The 19,804-nt window shown below is 41.1% G+C and overlaps 1 protein-coding gene across 1 annotated transcript; it reads left to right on the plus strand.

Annotated features, from left to right (window-relative positions):
* Positions 1-7,113: 7,113 nt before the first annotated feature.
* c7b (complement component 7b) lies at positions 7,114-19,294 on the plus strand. Its single transcript, XM_069677103.1, has 17 exons — positions 7,114-7,139; positions 10,283-10,358; positions 11,278-11,419; positions 11,582-11,726; positions 11,851-11,989; positions 13,199-13,327; positions 13,458-13,701; positions 14,137-14,250; positions 14,354-14,520; positions 15,105-15,333; positions 15,577-15,748; positions 15,836-15,923; positions 16,023-16,155; positions 17,218-17,409; positions 17,540-17,636; positions 17,743-17,918; positions 18,826-19,294. The coding sequence occupies exons 1-17, from the start codon at positions 7,114-7,116 to the stop codon at positions 19,002-19,004; spliced, it is 2,448 nt and encodes an 815-aa protein (XP_069533204.1). The 3' UTR covers positions 19,005-19,294.
* Positions 19,295-19,804: the final 510 nt, after the last annotated feature.

Raw genomic sequence — 19,804 nt, forward strand, 5'->3', positions numbered from 1 at the left:
CAGGGGCCATAATAATGTGATAATCAATGTTATACTGATCATAATGTTATGGCTGATCGGTGTATTGCAATAGAATAAAAAGGCAATTAAATAAATGAAAATCTTAGTCCCTGTTCCATCCATCATAGAACTACTTTCTGTGCAATCTGAGCAAAGGACCATTGTTTGCATAGAAACTATAAAAATCTAAAAGTTTTTTAGAATCCATTCAACATCACAAAATACAACATAACCAAACTTAAGTATACTAATACACCTGGTATATATTAAGGCGTCGTAGAGCTAGTATATTGGCTGATAAATCATTATGAGATTCCTTTTTAACCCAGCATCAGTCAGACTCTGTGTAAGGTAGCTTCACAAGTGCAACAGAAATCCTCTTGCAAAACCTTTCACTACTTGTTTTGAGTTATGTAGAGGCTTAGTTTCTTGAAAAGTCGTATTAGTGTCACATGCATTTACAAAACAGAGAGACTAAGAATGTTAGCTTTCCTCTACATAAACTTGGCTGTAGTGACGGTAGTATTACTTTTTAAATCTGTGTTTAACACTGTTTGTACACAGCTGAGATCAGACAGGCTTTTACCCTCTGGGATTTCTCATGCTTATAAGACTGACAGACTAAACATGCAGCAGATGGTACAAACTCTGTTTAGAAGAACAGGCGAGGACTGCACAAACATTATCAAGGCCATCACAAAGTCTGGGAGAACCATAAAGGAAATGTGTTTCTTGATACAAAATACTAATACACTACAAACGTCTCAACTGACACAGGGAGTAGGAGGGAAAGGTGGGAGGTTCCTGAGGTTTGTACAATGATATTTTTGAGGTAGGTTTGTGGGCTTAAAAGCAGGCTAATGGTGCATGAAGGTTAAGAAAAACTGCAGCCATATGGTACTTGAATGAATAGGACATTCAGCGAGGAACAGCTCGAGGCATGTCCCAGCTTTAATATTAAATTATGTTCCGATTCTGTCATGAAACCGTTATGTACATACATCTGTGTTCACTTCACATTAGTTGTTGTTTTGGACAGGAAACTCACAGAACGGCAGTTTGAAAACATTATTTTCACACATCACATCATTTTTGCGTTCCACTTTGTGCAAACAGGAAGAAAGGTGGCCTAGTTTTACAACCACGGGAAATCCCTCACAGGTAAAAAGCAGAGAAAGAAGCCCTGAAGGCTCCTATGTTGTTGTTGTTGTGGTGATCTTTTCACTTCTCACATGAGTCAGTCTTTGCAGAATTTTATGCAATATATATTTTGCATTTGTTTTAGTGTGCACCGTTCAGTAGTGTTGAACTGTGAATATTTTTTAAGGACTTTAAAGGGAGTTATCAAAATCTTGCCTGGTCTGATGAGGATCGATTTCTGCTGTAACATTCAGATGGTAGGGTCAGAATTTGGTAAACAACATGAAAGCATGGATCCATCCTGCCTTGTATCAACGGTTCGCGGGGGGCTGGAGCCTATCCCAGCTGTCATTGGGCGAAGGGCGGGGTTACACCCTGGACTGGTCGCCAGTCAATCACAGGGCCGACACATAGAGACAGACAACCTTTCGCACTCACAGCAATTTAGGCAATTTAGAGTCACCAATTGAACTTACAAGCATGTCTTTGGACTGTGGGAGGAAGCCGGAGGGAACCCACGCATGCACGAGGAGAACATGCAAACTCCACACAGAAAGGGCAACTTTGCCCAAACCGGGGTTTGAACTGCCCAACACGTCATGTCACAAAGCTCAAATCATCTCAAGCTGGTTTCTTGAACATGACAATGAGTTCACTTTGTGCAAACAGGAAGAAAGGTGGCCTAGCTTTACAACCACGGGAAATCCCTCACAGGTAAAAAGCAGAGAAAGAAGCCCCGAAGGCTCTTTTTCAGTTCTCATGTGAGTCAGTCTTCGCAGAATTTTAGGGGACATTTATTTTGTATTTTTTTAGGGTTGGTGTGCACCATTCAGAAGTGTTGAGCTGTGTATGTTTTTGTCAGGACTTTAAAGGGAGTTTTATTGTATTTTTTTTCATAACACCCTTCTTATAATTTAAAGCCACAAAGCATACAATTTGAAACAGGTTGTATTTAAAAAACACTACAAGGTCCCGTTCAGACAGGGCGCATTTTAGAAGCGGGCGTTTTTAAGGAAGCGCTCTGAGCGCCTCGAGTTGAAAAAACTTCATTGCCCAATCAGATAAATGGGGACATGGGCCTTCTGTGGGGGGTGACGACACCCAGTTTACCAAGGTACTCGCCGTGATCTTTCCTCTTTCTGAGGGTCGCAATTACAAATACAAATTCACGGTTAGGTTAATGACAGCTAATGATTCGTTGGTTGCCTTAACAACAGTAAAAAACATATAAAAGGCGCAGCGAGCTGCTCTTTTTTAACCGTGGAGGCTTCAACAGAAAAGGCAGTGCAGTGTGCCTCGCGCTCTGTCTGATCAGGACATAAGACAGCAAAGCATGCTGACAAGTTAAAGCTGCAATGTTTGATCCGTTTGTATTTAGTTTTCTTTTATGGCCACTAGGGGGCAGAAGCATTGAACTGTAACACTACATTGACAAACAGTATTATCACCATGAAGTTGTTATCCCACTGGCCTATACTTACTCTCCTTTTATAGTTTGGTCTGAATCCACTTATGATGATTTCTGTTTCACTTTTTCCCAGGAGCTCACTACTGCATAGTATACTAATTCATAGAAGGCAACATATTTGGATAAGAAATCTTTATCAGTCCTGTTCCAGGTAGCTCACAGCCAAGAATTGTATGAGGTAAGTTAAGTAAAACCTAACCTTTACCTAATATATTAAAGTTTGCCATTATCAATTATTTTTATTATAAATAATCAACCAATTATATACTTAATTAATCACTCATCAAATACAATTTCAGTAAATAGTGAAAAGTGCCTATTTAGTCTCCTTTCTTTATGTTGCTCTTGTTATTGCAACAGTGAAAAAACTGTTTACTGTCACATAGGACAAGGTAAAGAGCAAATCCTCAGAAGCTTGAATAAGGAAATGTTGGGCATTTTAGATTGAAAATTACACAGACCATATCAAAATTGTCCATAAACATTAGGCGATGAACTTGCTGTTTCAGTTCAAAGTATTTTTCTTTCTAAAAAAATAAACTAATAAACAGAATTTTCCTTTAAAAATGGATTATTAAAGCAACAAAAGTTCTTCTTGACACATGTAGTGGTCTCATTTAAACCTTGGTAAACTACATTTGTTACATAGGCTACTATACTAGAACTTAATATATCCTCAACAGCAGTTTTAATGACATGAGTTTGTTCCACAGTTTTGGCTCCTACCTGTCTCTCCCCCCTGCTCTGAGATTGAGCAACATTCATGAAGACAGTGTTCCTAAAAGAGCTGAAAGCTGTGACACGTAACATAAAAGTGTAAGTTGACAGAACAGTATAGGCTGTAAGACAGTTAAGAGTTTAGTTTACCATTCTGGGTGGGTCACTGCCAGATCCTGGAGGTTTCCATACAGCTGCGTAAACACTCAGGAACACACAGGACGGACATGAGAAACAGCACACCGCGGTAGTGAAGTGGGCAGCAGTCTGCTCCCCGTCCCGGTAGTCTCACGGGGTCTTTGATTAAACAGCAACAGCGAAATCTCACGCAGGCAAATAAGCTCCACAGTCCGTCCAAACAAACCCCGATGACCCGCTGAAAACCAAACGGAAACGCGTTTAACCGAGATTCATGTATGCTGGTTACGCTGTCGAAGAAACGCTGCCTGACTGGCTGCTGTCTGTGTTTGTGTTGGAGCAGCAGCACAGCTGTGGTCTGAGAGGCAGAGAGGAGGGCGCCATCTGTCTGTCGAGACAGGACACAGCAGGACAACAACCAGCAAAGCTACAGGAAAACTGACTACTGTTGTTAAGGAAATAGACTAATTTATTAATGTAGGCCTAACTAAATACTTGATGAACATTTAAATCTTATCATGAGTTTCTTTAATGATATAATGTTATGTGTTAAACTACAATAGTAATATACAGTAGGCTAAATTACAGATTTAAACCCTGCTGGATTTTAGCTGCAGGTGCTCATACACAGTTTGAAGTCAGCATTAGCTACTTAGTCCCAAAATTATTACTGTTATTATTATTACTAGTAGTAGTAGCCTAGTACACTTCTATTGTGTTTTTTATGTATATATATCGTACTTGTGGTATTAGTTTTTTGTTAATGTAATTTATAGGGATGCTGGATATTGGATTTTTTGTCGATATCTGATAGGCCGATATTTTCCAATCCTTTTTGCTGATTTCGATACCGATGCACAGTATATTTATGTGTTTTTTTCCACCGAATTGCAAAGAACATCAAGTCTCCCCTGTACTGGAATTGATCACATGCCTGCTCTTATTGTAGTGGCCCACTGGCAGATGCAGAAATAACATAATACAGTGCTTTTTAAAATGTACACATTCACTGGGTAATATAAGAAAAGTACTTAAACTTAGGTTATGTACAAATGCCATATTTATTTGTATGTAACATTTTCTTTTCTTTTTTTAGGGAATCATCGAGCATTTATGCTGTCACAAGCCCTCCACACACTGCCGCAATTCTGGTGGGGACATGTTGGATGCCTTAAAACCTGAAACGACACAAACTTTGATAAATTCAGTAGAAAATACTAGATTAATAACATGAAATATCCAAAAGTCAAGTCAAGTAAGTCCCCCATATGCTCGTGGAAAAACACAGAGGACAAGAGCTCAATGACCTCACTGAAATCAGAGCCATCGTTTTCTTTTACGTCAGTTTTCCTGCTATGCCGATGGGAAAAGCAGTCATTTCAATCAGGATTAAGAACAAATAAAGAGAAGGTAAATATTTTTACAGCTGATATGTGATGAATTTTGTCAGAAAGTTTTTGGCACAGCAAGATATATATCCTCCCATGGAGTCCACACATCAACGGCTGTGGCAGGTTGGTTGATGACTTCTGCTGGGACTGATGAAATGATGATGCTGATGAGTCTGCAAAGAGACGGCTGTGATGTGAAGATGGAGCATGATTGCAGAATGATGGAACAAGAAGATAAAGAATCATATGTTAAAAAAACAGCATCAAGTTAAGAGTGAGGGTGTGTCGCTGTGCCACGAGGCCAGCTGATGAGAACGTCTGATATCTTAACTGACAGCCTCAGACAATGACAACAGGAAATTAGCATGTGTGAGAGAAGGGAATGCAGAATGGTAAGATACATAAACTACAGGTTAGCATGCAAATGTCAGAGCTCTTAAACTTAGATGAGGTTGTTGCCCAGGGAGTCTATCCTGTTATAATTACAGCCTTTATTTAATTATGTTTTATTTGATAGGGACAAATACAATATACATAGAAAAACTGAGACCAGCTATTCAATGCAAGTATCCTAGGGTTAGCGTCTGCTAGTTTGCAACACCCATCCCTAAGAAACTAAGAGGTTTGTAACAGAAAAGTAAGAAAGAAAATACATTAAGTACAACAAGATACAAATAAGCACACATTAAAAACATGACATTTAAAAGCTAGGCATGAGTGCAGGTTTGTAGCTGAATAACCAGGATTTGGTAGCTCTCTTTAAAGCGGTGACGTTTGCAGCAAATTTCAAGTGATCAGGTAGCAAGTTCGAAGACGTTGTTCTTTGCTAAATAAAGAGTAAAAAAGCATCTGTGCAAGCGAGTACGTATCTTGAAAACAATCTTGCAAAATAAATACTTAATGTTTCCACTGCATTTGTACCGTAACTGCAATAGGTTTGTTTTACACTAGTACCGTGCAAGTTCTTATCTCTCCTGTGCTGAAACGTATGCACGAAATATAAATATAGAAATCACTTAGAATTGAACAGAGCACAAGTACAAGTGAAGCCTTTCTCTACCGTAAAACGATAAGTGTGTTTACAGGTCATGGAGCTGATCTTTAACACTTTCAGAGCAGTATTTCTCCCCCCTGTAGAGTCACATTTCAGGTCATGTTCTGACAGCGGTACATGTGAGTCTCACCCACTCACATGTCAGCAACTTGTTTTTGACTATGTGAGAGCCAGTGGGTACCACCCACACACTCTCTGCATACTTTGCATAGCACACACACACACACACACACACACACACATAAGTGCACACACTTACAAACACAGACACCAAGTCTGAACATTTAACAGGCCATGAAATCATTTAACTTGAGTAAATAGTTAAGCGTAAGACAACCATCCTGTTTATTTATCAGTTTTTTTGGATACTTTTACTCCAGGAATAAACACAACGCTGCAACAATAATACGGTAGAAAAAAGTTGCTTATGTTTATCAGCATTTATTTGTCATGTTTCTGTCCAGCTGATGAATATTAGTGCAATATTCAAACTCTTTCTAGCTCTGTTTTTGGTCTCTAACATCTCCTGAGGGAAACGTTTCAATCTTATCAGCTAAAACTTTCACTATGTTCACCAGCTATCTGCTAGCTGCTAACTGTTACGTGCCGTAGTGCTGTTTGTGTTGCAGCGTTTTCCCTCTCTGCTGTGTGCTCTCCAGGTGCTGCTCTTCCACTCAGTGCAGCAGGTGATTAAGGCCTGTGTCCACTAACGGTGGCTTTTGCACTGGCAGCGCCTATTTTCTACAAAACCAATGCAGTTCAGCATTTTCAGCGCTCGGCGTCCTCAGTGCAAAAACACCCTCGGCTGTTTTTTGTTGCTGCGCTCACAGTTGAAAGTAGTTCAACTTTAAGAACACCGCCATGCTCGTCAAGGTCACATCTCCCTCTTCGATCAATCAAAATCAAGAAGGGGCGGGGCTCCAGAAATCAACTTTGTCAGCAACAATGGCAGAGGTGAAGCTAATCCTTATGCCAGGACACGATTCACCTCCATTGTTTTTATGTTTTCTTTGTAAAATTTCCTTGAATTAAAAGCAAATATGACGCATACAGAGCGATTTATAAAAGCTTGTTTTGTGTTGTAGTTTGTAATTATTTAATTAGTGTTGCTTGTGCTTTAGTCCCTCCTTTCTTTTTTCCCATACAAACAAAAAGAGCAGGTCTAGACTTGACTCTTTTTTTATATTATTAGAGAGAGACCCAACATGAACCATGAGCAGTATGTGAGGCGGTATGTGTCGGCCTTGCTTGGGATGAGTATGTAGGCTACTATGATGTTAGCAAATTGAAATGTTTTGGCAAAATCTTAAATAAACAACGGTAGGAATGCATAGAAAAAATATTACCAAGTAGCCTATAATGGGAGGTGCAAGCAAGCTGGGTCCTGTGGGATTGCATCTTACAAAACCGGGCCGCTGGCCAACATTCCCTGCAGCAGCCCAGCTGGGACGAGAATGCAGCTGCTGGAGGAGGAGACGTTTGTCAATGTTTCAAAACCATTAAGTAAATAATATGCTGTCTCATCTGTAGTGAGAAAACAGGTATGCATATTGTGGAGCTGCAGTATGAGATCAATGTCTCGCTGCTGAAACATAAAGAAGATACAAGTCAACCACTAGATGGCAACCACAAGTAACCATGTTTGCAGGCGGATGTTGACTCATTGCTTACTGGCTACAGAGCTGTCAGAGCTCCCTGCTCATCAGGTGGTGGTTTTCTAATGGATACGACTCTGGTGTGGTGGGTTTGCTTTCTGTTATGTCGGTCCTGCAGCTTCTGTGATCCCTTTGTACCTGTTTATCTGTGGACTAGATGACGGCTTTATCACTGTCTTCTGGCATCATGATTTCTCCTCATCTCTGTTGTTGCTTCTGCTTTTTCTTGTGAATTGGATGAATAGAGTCTGCATGGTTCATTAACACAATGAATAACAAATAATAAGAGTTCTAATCGTGCCAAAGATGAAAGAAGACAATAAGATTGTAAGCTGATATGCATATATGTGAGATAGTAGCTGTAGTGTGCACTTAGATGTGGATGAAACATTATACAACAGTGTGGTGTGCAGATGGAACAGGGGAACATTTATGCACTTTAAATGAAATAACTACAGATTTCCCCTGATATAAACTGTTTTAAATGACAGCAATGGAGAAAATTAATAGTCCCTTTCTGGGATCAATTTAAATGTGGTATTGCAAATGTCATTGTGTGTTTACAGAGCGACAGAGATAAACACATTTAAAATGGGCCAATGGGGGATTTTTTTGCCCTTTGTCCAAACCATGCACACTCGGCTTCTGATGGCAGGACACACTATTGTTATGCAACTACTTCTGTTGCAATCCAGTGAGAATGTTCTCCATTTTAGGATTTCACCACACTCTTGTATCCCTCAGCGCTCAAGGCAAACAGAATAATCACATTTTTACAATCACAGCGTTGGAAAGAAAAGAGCACAGCTTAAAGAGCAAAGCAGGACTGGCCTCGGACTGAAGCTGCTGACTGGAACACCGGGTCGCTCTTCATGACTCATTGTGCAAACAGAGGCCGTTACAATCTGGTTCAGATTTATCGGATGAGAGTTACTTAAGCGTTGGGAATTCCTGAACTCTGGGATCTGTTGAGAAATCTCTCCTCCTGCTGATTATATGACCCTGAATGCTCGAGTGCTTGGCCAAACAAGAAGGCTGACCTCTGAGGAGCACACCATGAAGGTAAACTTAATAATACATTTCATGTTCAGGTTTGGTTTCACTGTTGTATCATTGGATAGAATTGCTTTGGTGCTTATTAGATTAAATCAGTATCTTTAATTTAGGCTTTGAGTTTATCCAACTTAGAATTTTTCCTGGAAGAAAGAGGAATACCGGGTGCTCACGCTAGCAAGGTGTTAAAGTCGATGTGGATGCCAGGTGCTCTTAAAGGCTCAAAAGTAAACTGTCGAGGGAGGGAAGCCACCGAGCTTTCTTCAGGCACACTCACACCGAGCCAAGGATTCAGTTTAAAATGCCTTTATTGAATCAGGGCGTCTCTCCTAAAAAACAAAAAAACAACAATATTAAAGAAATACGTTTCGACTCTCATCGGGTCTTCCTCAGGGTGTGGCGAGGAACAATCATGGTTAGAATTGTTCCTTCCTTTAACTGACTCCAAGTTATAGTAATATAATTTCATAGGCAGATACTGTTAACACCCAGGTGTTGGTAGACAGCCAGCAATGCATTTCCCATCCTGGTCGGCATGTAGTCAAAACATAGACCTGCAATCAGCGCTATGTCACCACTTCAAAGACGTTTGCCTTCAGGGCTTAATGCTCTACTTGTGTTCTCTTTCTTTAAACCAGAAGTGAAGGCTGTGTAGGCTAACGTTATATTGTAGCCCACCTTTTCACAACATCTCACTCTGAAAACTCACAGCCAACAATGGAACTCCCTCCCCTAAAGCTCAACACCGATTGCCCTCAGTAACTACCCTCATAACACTGCAGCCAGATATAGGTGGTCTGCTCTTAACCCCGCTGCCAACATTTAATACTGAGGCCGACGCTTAAACTCAACCTTAAATGCTGATCATTTAGGTTTCTTTGGAATAACAACTTGTAACATTTATATTGTTGTTTGTTTTTTGCCAAAGAATGGAAAATGATTTGTACAGATCATCACAGAAAGAAACCAGCCCCTTCGCCAGTTTGTAAATGATCAGGGATATTTTAATCTTTTGTGACGATTATTATGGTATCAAAATTGGACGTTTAAATACAAATTCCTTCATGTCATAAAGCAGACTGCTGCTGATCAACTTTTATCAAGCAAAGAACCATTTTTATTTTGCTTTGCCGTCCCTCCATTAGTCATATTGCTAATGCTCACAGGGTTGCGGGGGCTGCAGCCAATCCCAGTTAACTTTTGGGATTAGGCAGAATACACCCCGGATGGTTCACCAATATATGTCAATTAACCATATCCTTTCGGACTTTTGGAGAAAACAATCAAACTCCACACAGACAGGTCCTTGTCGGCAGGATGATATGATGTGATGATATTTTCTGACATGCTTCAGTTTGAGTTAACAGTTTGTTTTTTTTGCACAGTTGGATTTGGCTGCATGTCTGTTTTCTTTGGCATTGTTGTGCGCCCTTCTGTCTCCAGTTCGGTAGGTGCACTCTTCACACACAAGCTGCCTTACTGCAGTTTTATCACTTGGATAATAATAAATAGATAGCGTGTAATGTCCCTTTTACTCTTCAGACAAAAGAATGCATCTTCTTGATTTGTTCATAAAGAATGTGTTTGGCTCTTTGCTTTATTAATTTAATCTTATTCTGCTATATTTTCCATGAAATGTATAATAAGTTTGATCTGATGTCATCAGCTGTCAGCAGCCTGTAAACTGCAGGTGGGGGTCGTACGGAGAGTGGTCTGAGTGTGATGGCTGCTCCAGAACAAAGGTACTTCAGAACACATACTTGTACTACACTTGCTTACAATATAATGACTTGATATTTCTTGCCTGTAGGGCAGTGTAACCTAGCTTCCACAACTAACTGGAAAACAATGTCTTAACTTTTAAACATGCTAAATGTCCGCCATTAGTGGAGGTAAAAGTTATGATCTCAGACGGTAAGTGAGTCCCCACAATGCAGGTGCGTGAACAGGGTCCTCAAAATGTTTCGGTCAAAGTTGTTTGTGGCTCACAATATTGACACTGTTACATCAAGTCATTGAGCAGATTGTGAATTACTGTTCTGCATGTATAAGCTGAAGGCCTGATCACACCAGGAACTGGCTAAGTAAAACGTATCTGTCCTCAAGAAATTACTAGGTAGGGGGCGCCAGTTTAGCTCAGCGGCTTATCGTGCATACAGAGGCTACAGTCCTCGATTTGGCAGCCCAGGGCTCGACTTCTACCCTCGGCCCACTCCCGCGTGCCATCCCCACACTCTCTTCCCCTGTGTCCAACACGTGTCCTCTCTCTGTCTTAAAAAAGGCATAAAAGGCCAAAACAATCAAACAAACAAAAAAAAAATGACTGGGTACGAAAGCTTGGTGGAACATTGGCTATATACAAGCTGGTAAATTAGTTGGTGACATACTAGTAGCTTGTTGGGAACTCATTAGCATGAGCGAGACTGCTGTAAAATGTAACATTTTAGGTGCTAGTGTGACCACGGTCTATTAGCAGAGCTGCCCCTAAGCTAAAAGTAATATAAATAAGTGACATGTACAAGTGCCTTGTAACAGTTTTACAGTGGTGGTTCTGAAATGAGCCACAACAAATAAAATCTGTAAATAAATTCAGACTCTGATAATTGTTTGTATTTGTTGATGTGTTTTATGCATATCATAATTATATGACTTACTTTTCAGGTGCGGACTCGCTATGTAGATGTGTACGCCCAGTTTGGGGGTGTGCCATGTTCAGGAGAAGCCACACAAACACAAGCATGTGTCCCACAGAAAGGATGTCCTCTGGAAACAGGCTGTGGAGACAGGTTCCACTGCACCTCGGGTATAATGTGATACATTTCTAAGTTAACAAAATGTGTGTAAGCTGTTTTTTACACACAGTGTTATTATTCTCTTTTCTCATGCCTATTTACATGTGCATGTTTTTTTAGCTTTGGGCTGACTTTGTTGGGATTATTGCCTACTTATTGAATCTGTGATGCAGGTCGGTGTATCAGCCAGGCTCTGGTGTGTAACGGAGACCAGGACTGTGAGGACGGTCTGGATGAGAGAAACTGTGATGAAGACAACAGCCACTACTCATGCGACCTCGACAAAACGCCTCCCAACTCTGACTTCACAGGCAGAGGGTGAGAACATACGACTACAACTCCAACATTTTTATCTGATAGCTGCCTTAATCTGTCACCTAAGATAAAAAAGATAAATAAGATAAAAGTCTTTAAAATGGATTTGCTGGGTCATGATTTACAGGTACGACGTGCTGACGGGCAAACTGAGAGCCAGCGTGATCAACACTCTGAGCTTTGGAGGGCAGTGCAGGAAGGTGTTCAGTGGTGATCATAAAGTCTACTACAGACTGCCTCAGAACATTCTCAGGTACAACTTTGAGGTGAGTCAAACAACAAGTTGATGTTTGGTGGTCAAGTTCATAGATAAGAAGAACAGGCCTGTACTCTTTGCAGCCTGTATATAATTTTATATTGACACTATTGCATGGGTAGTCAGGCCTGGCACTGCAATGACTAAATCCCCACAAAGGACCCATACAACTTAAAGAAAGAAGAGGTACGGTAAGCCTTACTTTCTGAGTGTAGGTTATGAGCTGGGGTTTGTTGTTATTGTTGCACACAGGGATGTGAATTTAGAAAACTAACACGCAAAAAGAAAGCTGAAGTTCCTCTGAAATAGGAGCCCATGGCAGGCCTCTATGTGCATCCACTGACTGATACTGCTGATATATTTACAAGAAGAGGCATGTTTTGAGTCTTTTCATTCGGATGGGAGAAGTGAACATGAGCGCAAAAATATTACATAGATCATCATCTGCAGTCACTCAGGGTCGAGTATGACTGTCCTCCTTCAGGTTGCTTGTTGGTCTTCAGGTGGGCGAAGAGGCCGATGCTGGAGCTGCATATTTTGGTGCAGTGTGGGCAGGGGTGAGCAGTGGTCGTGTTTGGTTGGTGTTTTTGTTGGTGGAGGATGCCTCCTTTCTCAGTCTGCATTTTTCTTCTGCAGTGCAGTGGAGGTCTCTGCTGTATAGTGCAAGTTTCCTCCAAGATGCCCAGGCATTGAGGTCTATGAGGCACTTTTTGATGTTCATCTTGATGTTGTCCTTATACCTTTACTTTTGGTCGGCGTGTTGTTCTGTGAGCAGCTGGTAAAGGAGGACTTGTTTAGGGAGGCAAGTGTCAGGCATGTCCGGTCCTTTCAGCTGGTGTTGGGTAATGGTGGCAGTGATGGTGGGGATGTTGGCTTCAGCCTGGATGCTGGTGTTGGTGCGTCTATCTTCCCAGCTGAAGCTGATTTTTCTGAGGCACCTCTAGTGATGTGCCAATTACATAGATAAGTGGCGAAGGACTGGCTTCTCTGCAGAAGTGATGCTATCTTAAATATAGAGAACAACTTCATGCACGCTAACTCGCATGTAAACTCCTGCACACTGTCCAACTTGAACACTACATCAGACTTTGCTACAGGTACAAGTATAATGTATCTGTCAATTAGATATAATACTATTATAAATCTCACAGGACCAAACTCATCAGCTCCCTGAATGAAACCACATATTGAACCTCTGTTGCCCTTGTTCGTGCTGCAGGTGACAGTAGACAATGAAGAGAGCGATGAATCCTACGAGAGCTCCTGGTCCTACATGCAGCACATCCAGGTCAACGCCTTGTTTGGGCACGACCGTCGCACCTTCCACAAGGAGCTCACTGACAATAAGGTAACGATTTAACCTGATCTGCTATGTAATTCACTGACAGATTGATTTTGCTGTCACTGCTTGGCTTAAAGGTTTATTTTCACTAAATCACAAGAAATGACATCCCTGTCTTTTTATTTCTATCATCCAGGCCCACAAACTTTTAATCCTAAAGAATAAAGTGGAGCTGGCCCAGTTCCAAAACTCTGCCCCCCAGTATCTGACTCTGTCCGAAGGCTTCTGGAAGGCCTTATACTCGCTGCCGCTCACCTACGACTATTCCAGCTACCGCCAGCTGCTGCAGACGTATGGCACCCACTACCTGTCAGAGGGCGCACTGGGAGGCGATTACCAAGGCCTGTTGCAGTTAGACCGACAGGCGCTCGAATCCACCAGTAAGAACATTTGGTTTCCTTTACATTGTAGGAAATCAACACCATAACCAGAAGCCGCATGACGGCGATGTGTTATATTTTTTGGGAATATAGTGAGTTTCTTACACTGGCTTTATGGATCGTACTGCATACGAACCCTTTACTTTTAGGAGTTATCAGTTGTCTACAGGTTGAAAGGGAGCCAGGAACAGGGCACGCACTTGTTTTTGAAAAAGGCAAAAAATGCGGTTACATATTTACAGCAAAAAAATAATCATGCATTTAAAAGACATAAACATATTGGAGGGAAAAAAGCTGATTAAAGCTTTTAGATGACTTATTTTGTCTTATGCCAGCATCGTCTCCAAGGAAGTTTTTCTCAGATTCTCTTTGAAATTTGGTGCCTGTCAGCTGATAAACTTTTTTCATATCTCTTGCTCCTGCCTCATTTAAAAGGTACAACAAATATAGATTATCAGAGGTGTTGGAGAAAAGTGAAACGTCGTCTCTTCAGGAAGAAAGTCAAGACCGTCTGTGAAAAACTGACTAAATCTTTCTCGTCCAGCAACAGTGAGTAAAAACGCTCGTATTTAGAGTGCGAGTCAAAGAAACAACTCTGAATACATTTTGTTGTTGTAAGTCTATCCTGAGCTTTATTAACATTTGTCCATAGACCAGAATGAAAACAAGTTGTCCATTAAGGTCAACGTCTTCGGGGGAGATCCGGCCTTTATAGGATCTCTGACCGTTCTGGATCTGGAAAACCCAGAAGCTAACGGGGAGGTCTACGACAACTGGGCGTCGTCCGTCAAAGACTTCCCTGAGGTGGTCGACCAGAAGGTATGAGGATCAGCTGGTCGTACGGGTGGTTTATTTAAGAGCTTTGTTTCTATGCAAACTGGGTTTGTCTTTCTTTTCCATATCTTTAAACTTGACCATGTAAAATACGGAATATAAGATGCAGTCTGTTTTGGGGGGTATCCCAGAGGGGAAAAGGTTTTCTATAGCTATTTATTAATTAAAACATTTATATACTGTATGTTATTTCAACACTATTTCAATTTATTTTAATTCAAAACACATTCAAAACACACACAAATTACAGCCCCATGTCGAGTCGAGCAATCCTGCTAGCAAGCGGTAGCTGGCAGCCTACACTAATGTTGATTGTTGTGAGGTTGGCGGTTGCAATGGCGATCATGACGGTGCATGTCCAGTACGACGCCTTAGCAACAAACAGGAGATGTAACATCGCCACTTAATAGCCGGATAGTCTGGGTAAAATACCGTAACATACCTCATACCTGCATTGTATACTGGTATATTGGTCACACTGGTATATAGGACACAGCCCACTTTTTAGACGAGAAAAAATGTATCAAAGTGCGTCTTTTACACTGAATTTTATGGTGCTTGTTTTCCAGCTGCGTCCCCTGTATGAGCTGGTGAAGGAGGTGCAGTGTGCAGGTTTGAAGAAGCTCCACCTGAAACGAGCCACAGAGGAGTACCTGGCGGAGGAGCATCCCTGTCACTGCCGGCCCTGCCAGAACAACGGGCAGCCGCTGCTGACGGGCTCCGAGTGTCGCTGCGTCTGCCGGCCGGGAACATCAGGACAAGCCTGCGAGAGGGGGGCTGTGATTGGAGAACAACCAGGTGAACGTAGAGTTGATCAGTCACGGTCATTTTTATCTGGAATTTTATAGTAACAGGATTAAATATTTACCAAGAATAAAATCTGTGTATTTGAATAAGAAGATAAAAAAAGATCTGATCTAAGGTTTGTCAATACGACTTCAATCTATAAAATGTAGCACCACTTACTTAAAAAAGTAAAAAAAAATGTTAATGTGTTCTCAAGACCAAACAATACAGATAATCTCTTCCTTCCTCCTTCAGGGGTGATCCATGGCAGCTGGAGCTGCTGGTCCTCCTGGGGATCCTGCTCTGGAGGTCAGAGGTCAAGGACCCGCAGCTGCAACAACCCCGCCCCCAGCAGAGGAGGCAGCCACTGCACCGGACTGCAGGTGGAACAGGAGCCCTGTGAGGACGAAGAAATCCAGTACTTACAGTAAGGACACAAGCGCATCATACACTGTGAATAAGCAGCAGGTGTCTGAATGATGAAGTTTCCTCACTGCGAACTGTTCGTGTGCAGGACAATGGAGCCTCAGTGCTTCAGTCTCTCTGTGACTCCACCAAAGATGTGTGGGCCGCCTCCGAACCTCAGGAATGGATTTATTCAGGTGAGTATTTGCAGTAGCTTTGTAGCAACTTCGTAGCTCTTTGACATATATTGTTCTGTAATTTCTGTGGTTTTTATCAATTGCTTATTTTGTTCTCAGAATCCCAGAGATTTTAACATCGTAGGAAACACGGTGGAGTACTCCTGCATAGAACGTTACTACCTAAGTGGAGACGCTGTGGCCCAATGCACTGAAAATAAGACGTGGAGTATAGGAGCGATGGTTTGTAAAAGTATGTCTACACTTCATTAACTTTGCAAGGGGAGTTAAAGCGATAACGTTCTCAGTTTTGTTCAATAAAAGGTAATTGCGGTCGCATATGTCCAAGATAACCAGACGTCCACGTTTTGCTCTGGTTGTAGCTCTTGATTTCCCTGTCGCTTTCCTTTTTAGACTGTTTGCTTCATCTGAGCGTTGAATTTGATTCTTTTTCTTTGGATTTTCACTTATTTTTGAAGTTGTATCTGTAGTCATCCATCTTTTCTTTGCTTGTTCAGCCATAGCCGCTTAGCTCCGCCTACCCTCTCTGGTAGACCAACCACTGCTGGCTCATGATAATAGGTCACTAAGTGGGCAACGCTTGGGATTTTTTCTGTGAACGTCACCACAGACACCCAGTCTGTAATACTGCAAATGCAAAGGCTTTCATCAGTGGTCCATAGGCTCAATCACCATTGTGTTACCTCATTCGGAGATAGATAGTGACTTAACAGACATTTTAAACATAAATATTCCAGATTATATCTTTAAGTCAATGATTCTTAAATTTGGTTATTGAGACACTTAAGGGTTATTTGGGGGTTCCAGGGGGTCCCCAACAATTTATCATTACTGCGATTCCATCCAAAAGTAACACAGTGACAGAAAAAAGGGCTTTTTTAGGTCTTTGAATCACACTCTTTTTGTAAGAAAACATGTTTCCAGATGGAGGACCCAAGAACAAAATGAGATAGGGGTCCGTTTCTAGTTGTATATACGGATATTTCCGTAGTTGTTTCATTAGTTGGAAAATTCAGCAGCAACTTACTGGCAACCAAAATGACTGTTATGTCTGTCGCAATGTTTTTCTGCAGATGAAGGTTTAAAGGTATAATAAGTAGGATTTTCTTCTCGTACAAGAGAGTGAGCTTCTGGTGATGACGAGGCCAGGAGGAGGGGCTCAGTTTGAATGTGTTGTTGACAAAATGCAGGAAAAATCCTACTTATTATATCTTTAAAGTTCAAGTAATTGTCGACTAAAAATCACAATATTGTTATATACTCTGCACTTCCATTTCCTCTCTTCTTGTCCCAGGTTCCACGTGTGGGACTCCACCACTCAGCAGTAAAGTTAAAGCCACGCCCACCAAAGCAGCCTATCAGATTGGAGAGACAGTGACCCTGTCCTGTCCTGCAGGGTCACTGCTAGAGGGTGAGGTGTCAGAGGTCATGTGCAGTCCCAGTCTGCAGTGGTCTCCTTCTCCGGTCAGAGTTCACTGTAAAGCCGGTACAGTTCATTTACCCACTTCATTTAGTGATGTGCTCTAATATGAAATATATGTACTATACCCTCTTTAATGTTGTGTTTATATGGAGTATAAAAAACATCAATGTTGCTTTCTATGTGTTCTACTCAGCACCCACAGCTCCTCCTCCTCCATCAGGCCTGAAGTGTAAACTGTGGGAGACTTTGGGGCAAACTGAGTGTGTGTGTAAGATGCCTTTTCAGTGCTCGTAAGTGTGACTTTGTCCCTTATTCTCTGAATTACACAGAGGGAAATGTAGAAGATTTTAAGGTTCAAAGAGTTACTGTATTTTTATACATTTTGTCTTCTGTTAGGACGTCTCTGCAGCTGTGTGCCAAACTCGGCTCAAGCTCAACCCGTTTACTCGGCGTCTGTCAGCTGGGAGCTCTGCGGTGTATGGGGCGGAGCTTCACGTTGGCCAGTAACAGTGAGTGTAACTGGCCAGAGGAGACGTCCTGCAACGACTGCAAACCAGGAACAGTATGTCAGGGTGAGTCTGATGGACCGATTTTAACAAGAAAATACTATAAATTAAGACCTGGATCATATTTTGTAGCTTTGATGATTATTTCAATCAGTTAAAATAACCCTGAACTGATCTCTGTTCTTTTAAGATTAAAGACACCTGTTGTGCTTCATTTGGTGTGTGTATGTCTCTTTCTGCTGGTTATCTAATGGAAACCGAGATAAAATTTGCTTTTTGTTATCGGCTAATATACTTTTTGTTAACCAGAAAAAGCTTTAACTACATCGATCTGTTCAAACCACCTGACTTCATGGACAAAAACATTCATTTTACCTCACAGAATAAATGAGTTGCTGCAGGTCTACTGCTGCCTTGACCAGCTAGTTTGTTTGTGTTAATGAGTCCTGTTTGATCAAAGCTAACTTTGAAAAAAAAAACAAAGTCACACAACAATACAACCTAACTAATTTGTGTCTTTAGCGGTAGACCAGTAACCACCATGTGCTGCCAGGTAAAATGTTTTTGTCAATAAAGTCTGGTGGCTTTGAAGAACGCTGTTTCTGGTTTAAAAAAAGATGTATCTTACCTTAACAAAAAGGTCTATCATTGTTCGGATCCTTGAAGTAATGTTGTCTGACCCTCAAAACAGCAATGTGTGACCATAAGTGGCAAAAACAAGCACTCATAGTGAATGTACTTTGATTGTCTACATTGGCGTGAAAGATAAAATTGCAGCAGTTACAGCCGTCTCATGGCTGCAGGCTGAAGCAATCTACTGGTGCAATTCCAAAATAAGACTTTGTATTAGAAAGAAAAATAGGGCTTAGTTTGATAAATGCTGGATATCCCCTTACATGATTTTATATGAGCATGTGTGTGTGTGACTGCATCAGTACAAATACAAATAATTATTATTTTTTCTAATCTCTAGAACCATCAGGAAAATGCGTGTGTCAGAACGTCGCTGAATGCCCTGAAGACTCCGCCCCCCTGTGCGTCAGCACCGGTGCCGGCAGCGCTGACATCACGATGAGCGAATGTGAGGTGGGGGCCAGAAGGTGTGCTGGTGAGCAGGTCAATGTGATCAGCATTGAGGCTTGTCCTGAATAAAAAGTGGCTCTTGTTTTATTTCACTGTGTTCTCAAAATGTACATTAAGCGGGAACTTTTATTTTCTCAATGAATGATTTGTAAATAGTAACCCATATTTTTTCTCACATGAGTTTTCTCTGCCGTCCTGTGTTGTCGTTTTAGATTTGTCATGGATGATTGGAGATTTGCATCGAAAGTAAATATAACATTTTGCTACAGCCGAGAGGTTTGACAGAATTTTTAATCAATGCTTTTGTTTTTAGATTTGTCTCGTTACAGAAAGTTAATACAATTCTTTTCAAAATACTATTTTGTTCTCTTGTTTTTGTTAAAATATCTGATATGTAACAATTTATTTTATAACTACTTGGCCACCCTGAAGCATTAATGAATTCAAAATGATTGATGATTCCAAAATTCAAGTTTATCAGAACACGTATTCTGCAGGTATGGGTCTTGTTAATTATCAGTAATCCAGAATGCCAATTAATCTGAGAGCTCGATAGGCTTTTATCGTGAAAATAGTGCACAGATGTGGATCTGCATATAATCGGCAGTCATGTTGTAGTATAATATATCTCCTCTCCTAATGTTGAGGTGAATGCAGAGTAAGATGTCTTGTAATCTCTCCAGTTTAGTCTCGGTCTTGTGCATCTCAATATCGCTTGGTCACCATGATATAAATTCAAGCAACATAGAGATGACTGGATGCTCTATATGAAGTAGATCACAAACGTGTGGTGCAAATAGAAAGAAAGAAGAAGAAAAATTGGGGAAAAGTGATACAAACAAAAAGGTAATCAATGCACTCCTAATAGG

Source organism: Semicossyphus pulcher, unplaced genomic scaffold (genome assembly GCF_022749685.1).
Source record: "Semicossyphus pulcher isolate SPU_LCO1_2020_fin unplaced genomic scaffold, fSemPul1.0.p SCAF_28, whole genome shotgun sequence".
NCBI classification, from domain to species: domain Eukaryota; kingdom Metazoa; phylum Chordata; class Actinopteri; order Labriformes; family Labridae; genus Semicossyphus; species Semicossyphus pulcher.

Coding starts and splice junctions, on each gene's coding strand:
- c7b (XM_069677103.1), top strand. CDS start 7,114: ATGAACCATGAGCAGTATGTGAGGCG. Junction 15,334..15,576: donor TGTGATTGGAGAACAACCAG/GTGAACGTAGAG, acceptor TTCCTCCTTCAG/GGGTGATCCATGGCAGCTGG. Junction 15,924..16,022: donor TCAGGAATGGATTTATTCAG/GTGAGTATTTGC, acceptor TTTTGTTCTCAG/AATCCCAGAGATTTTAACAT.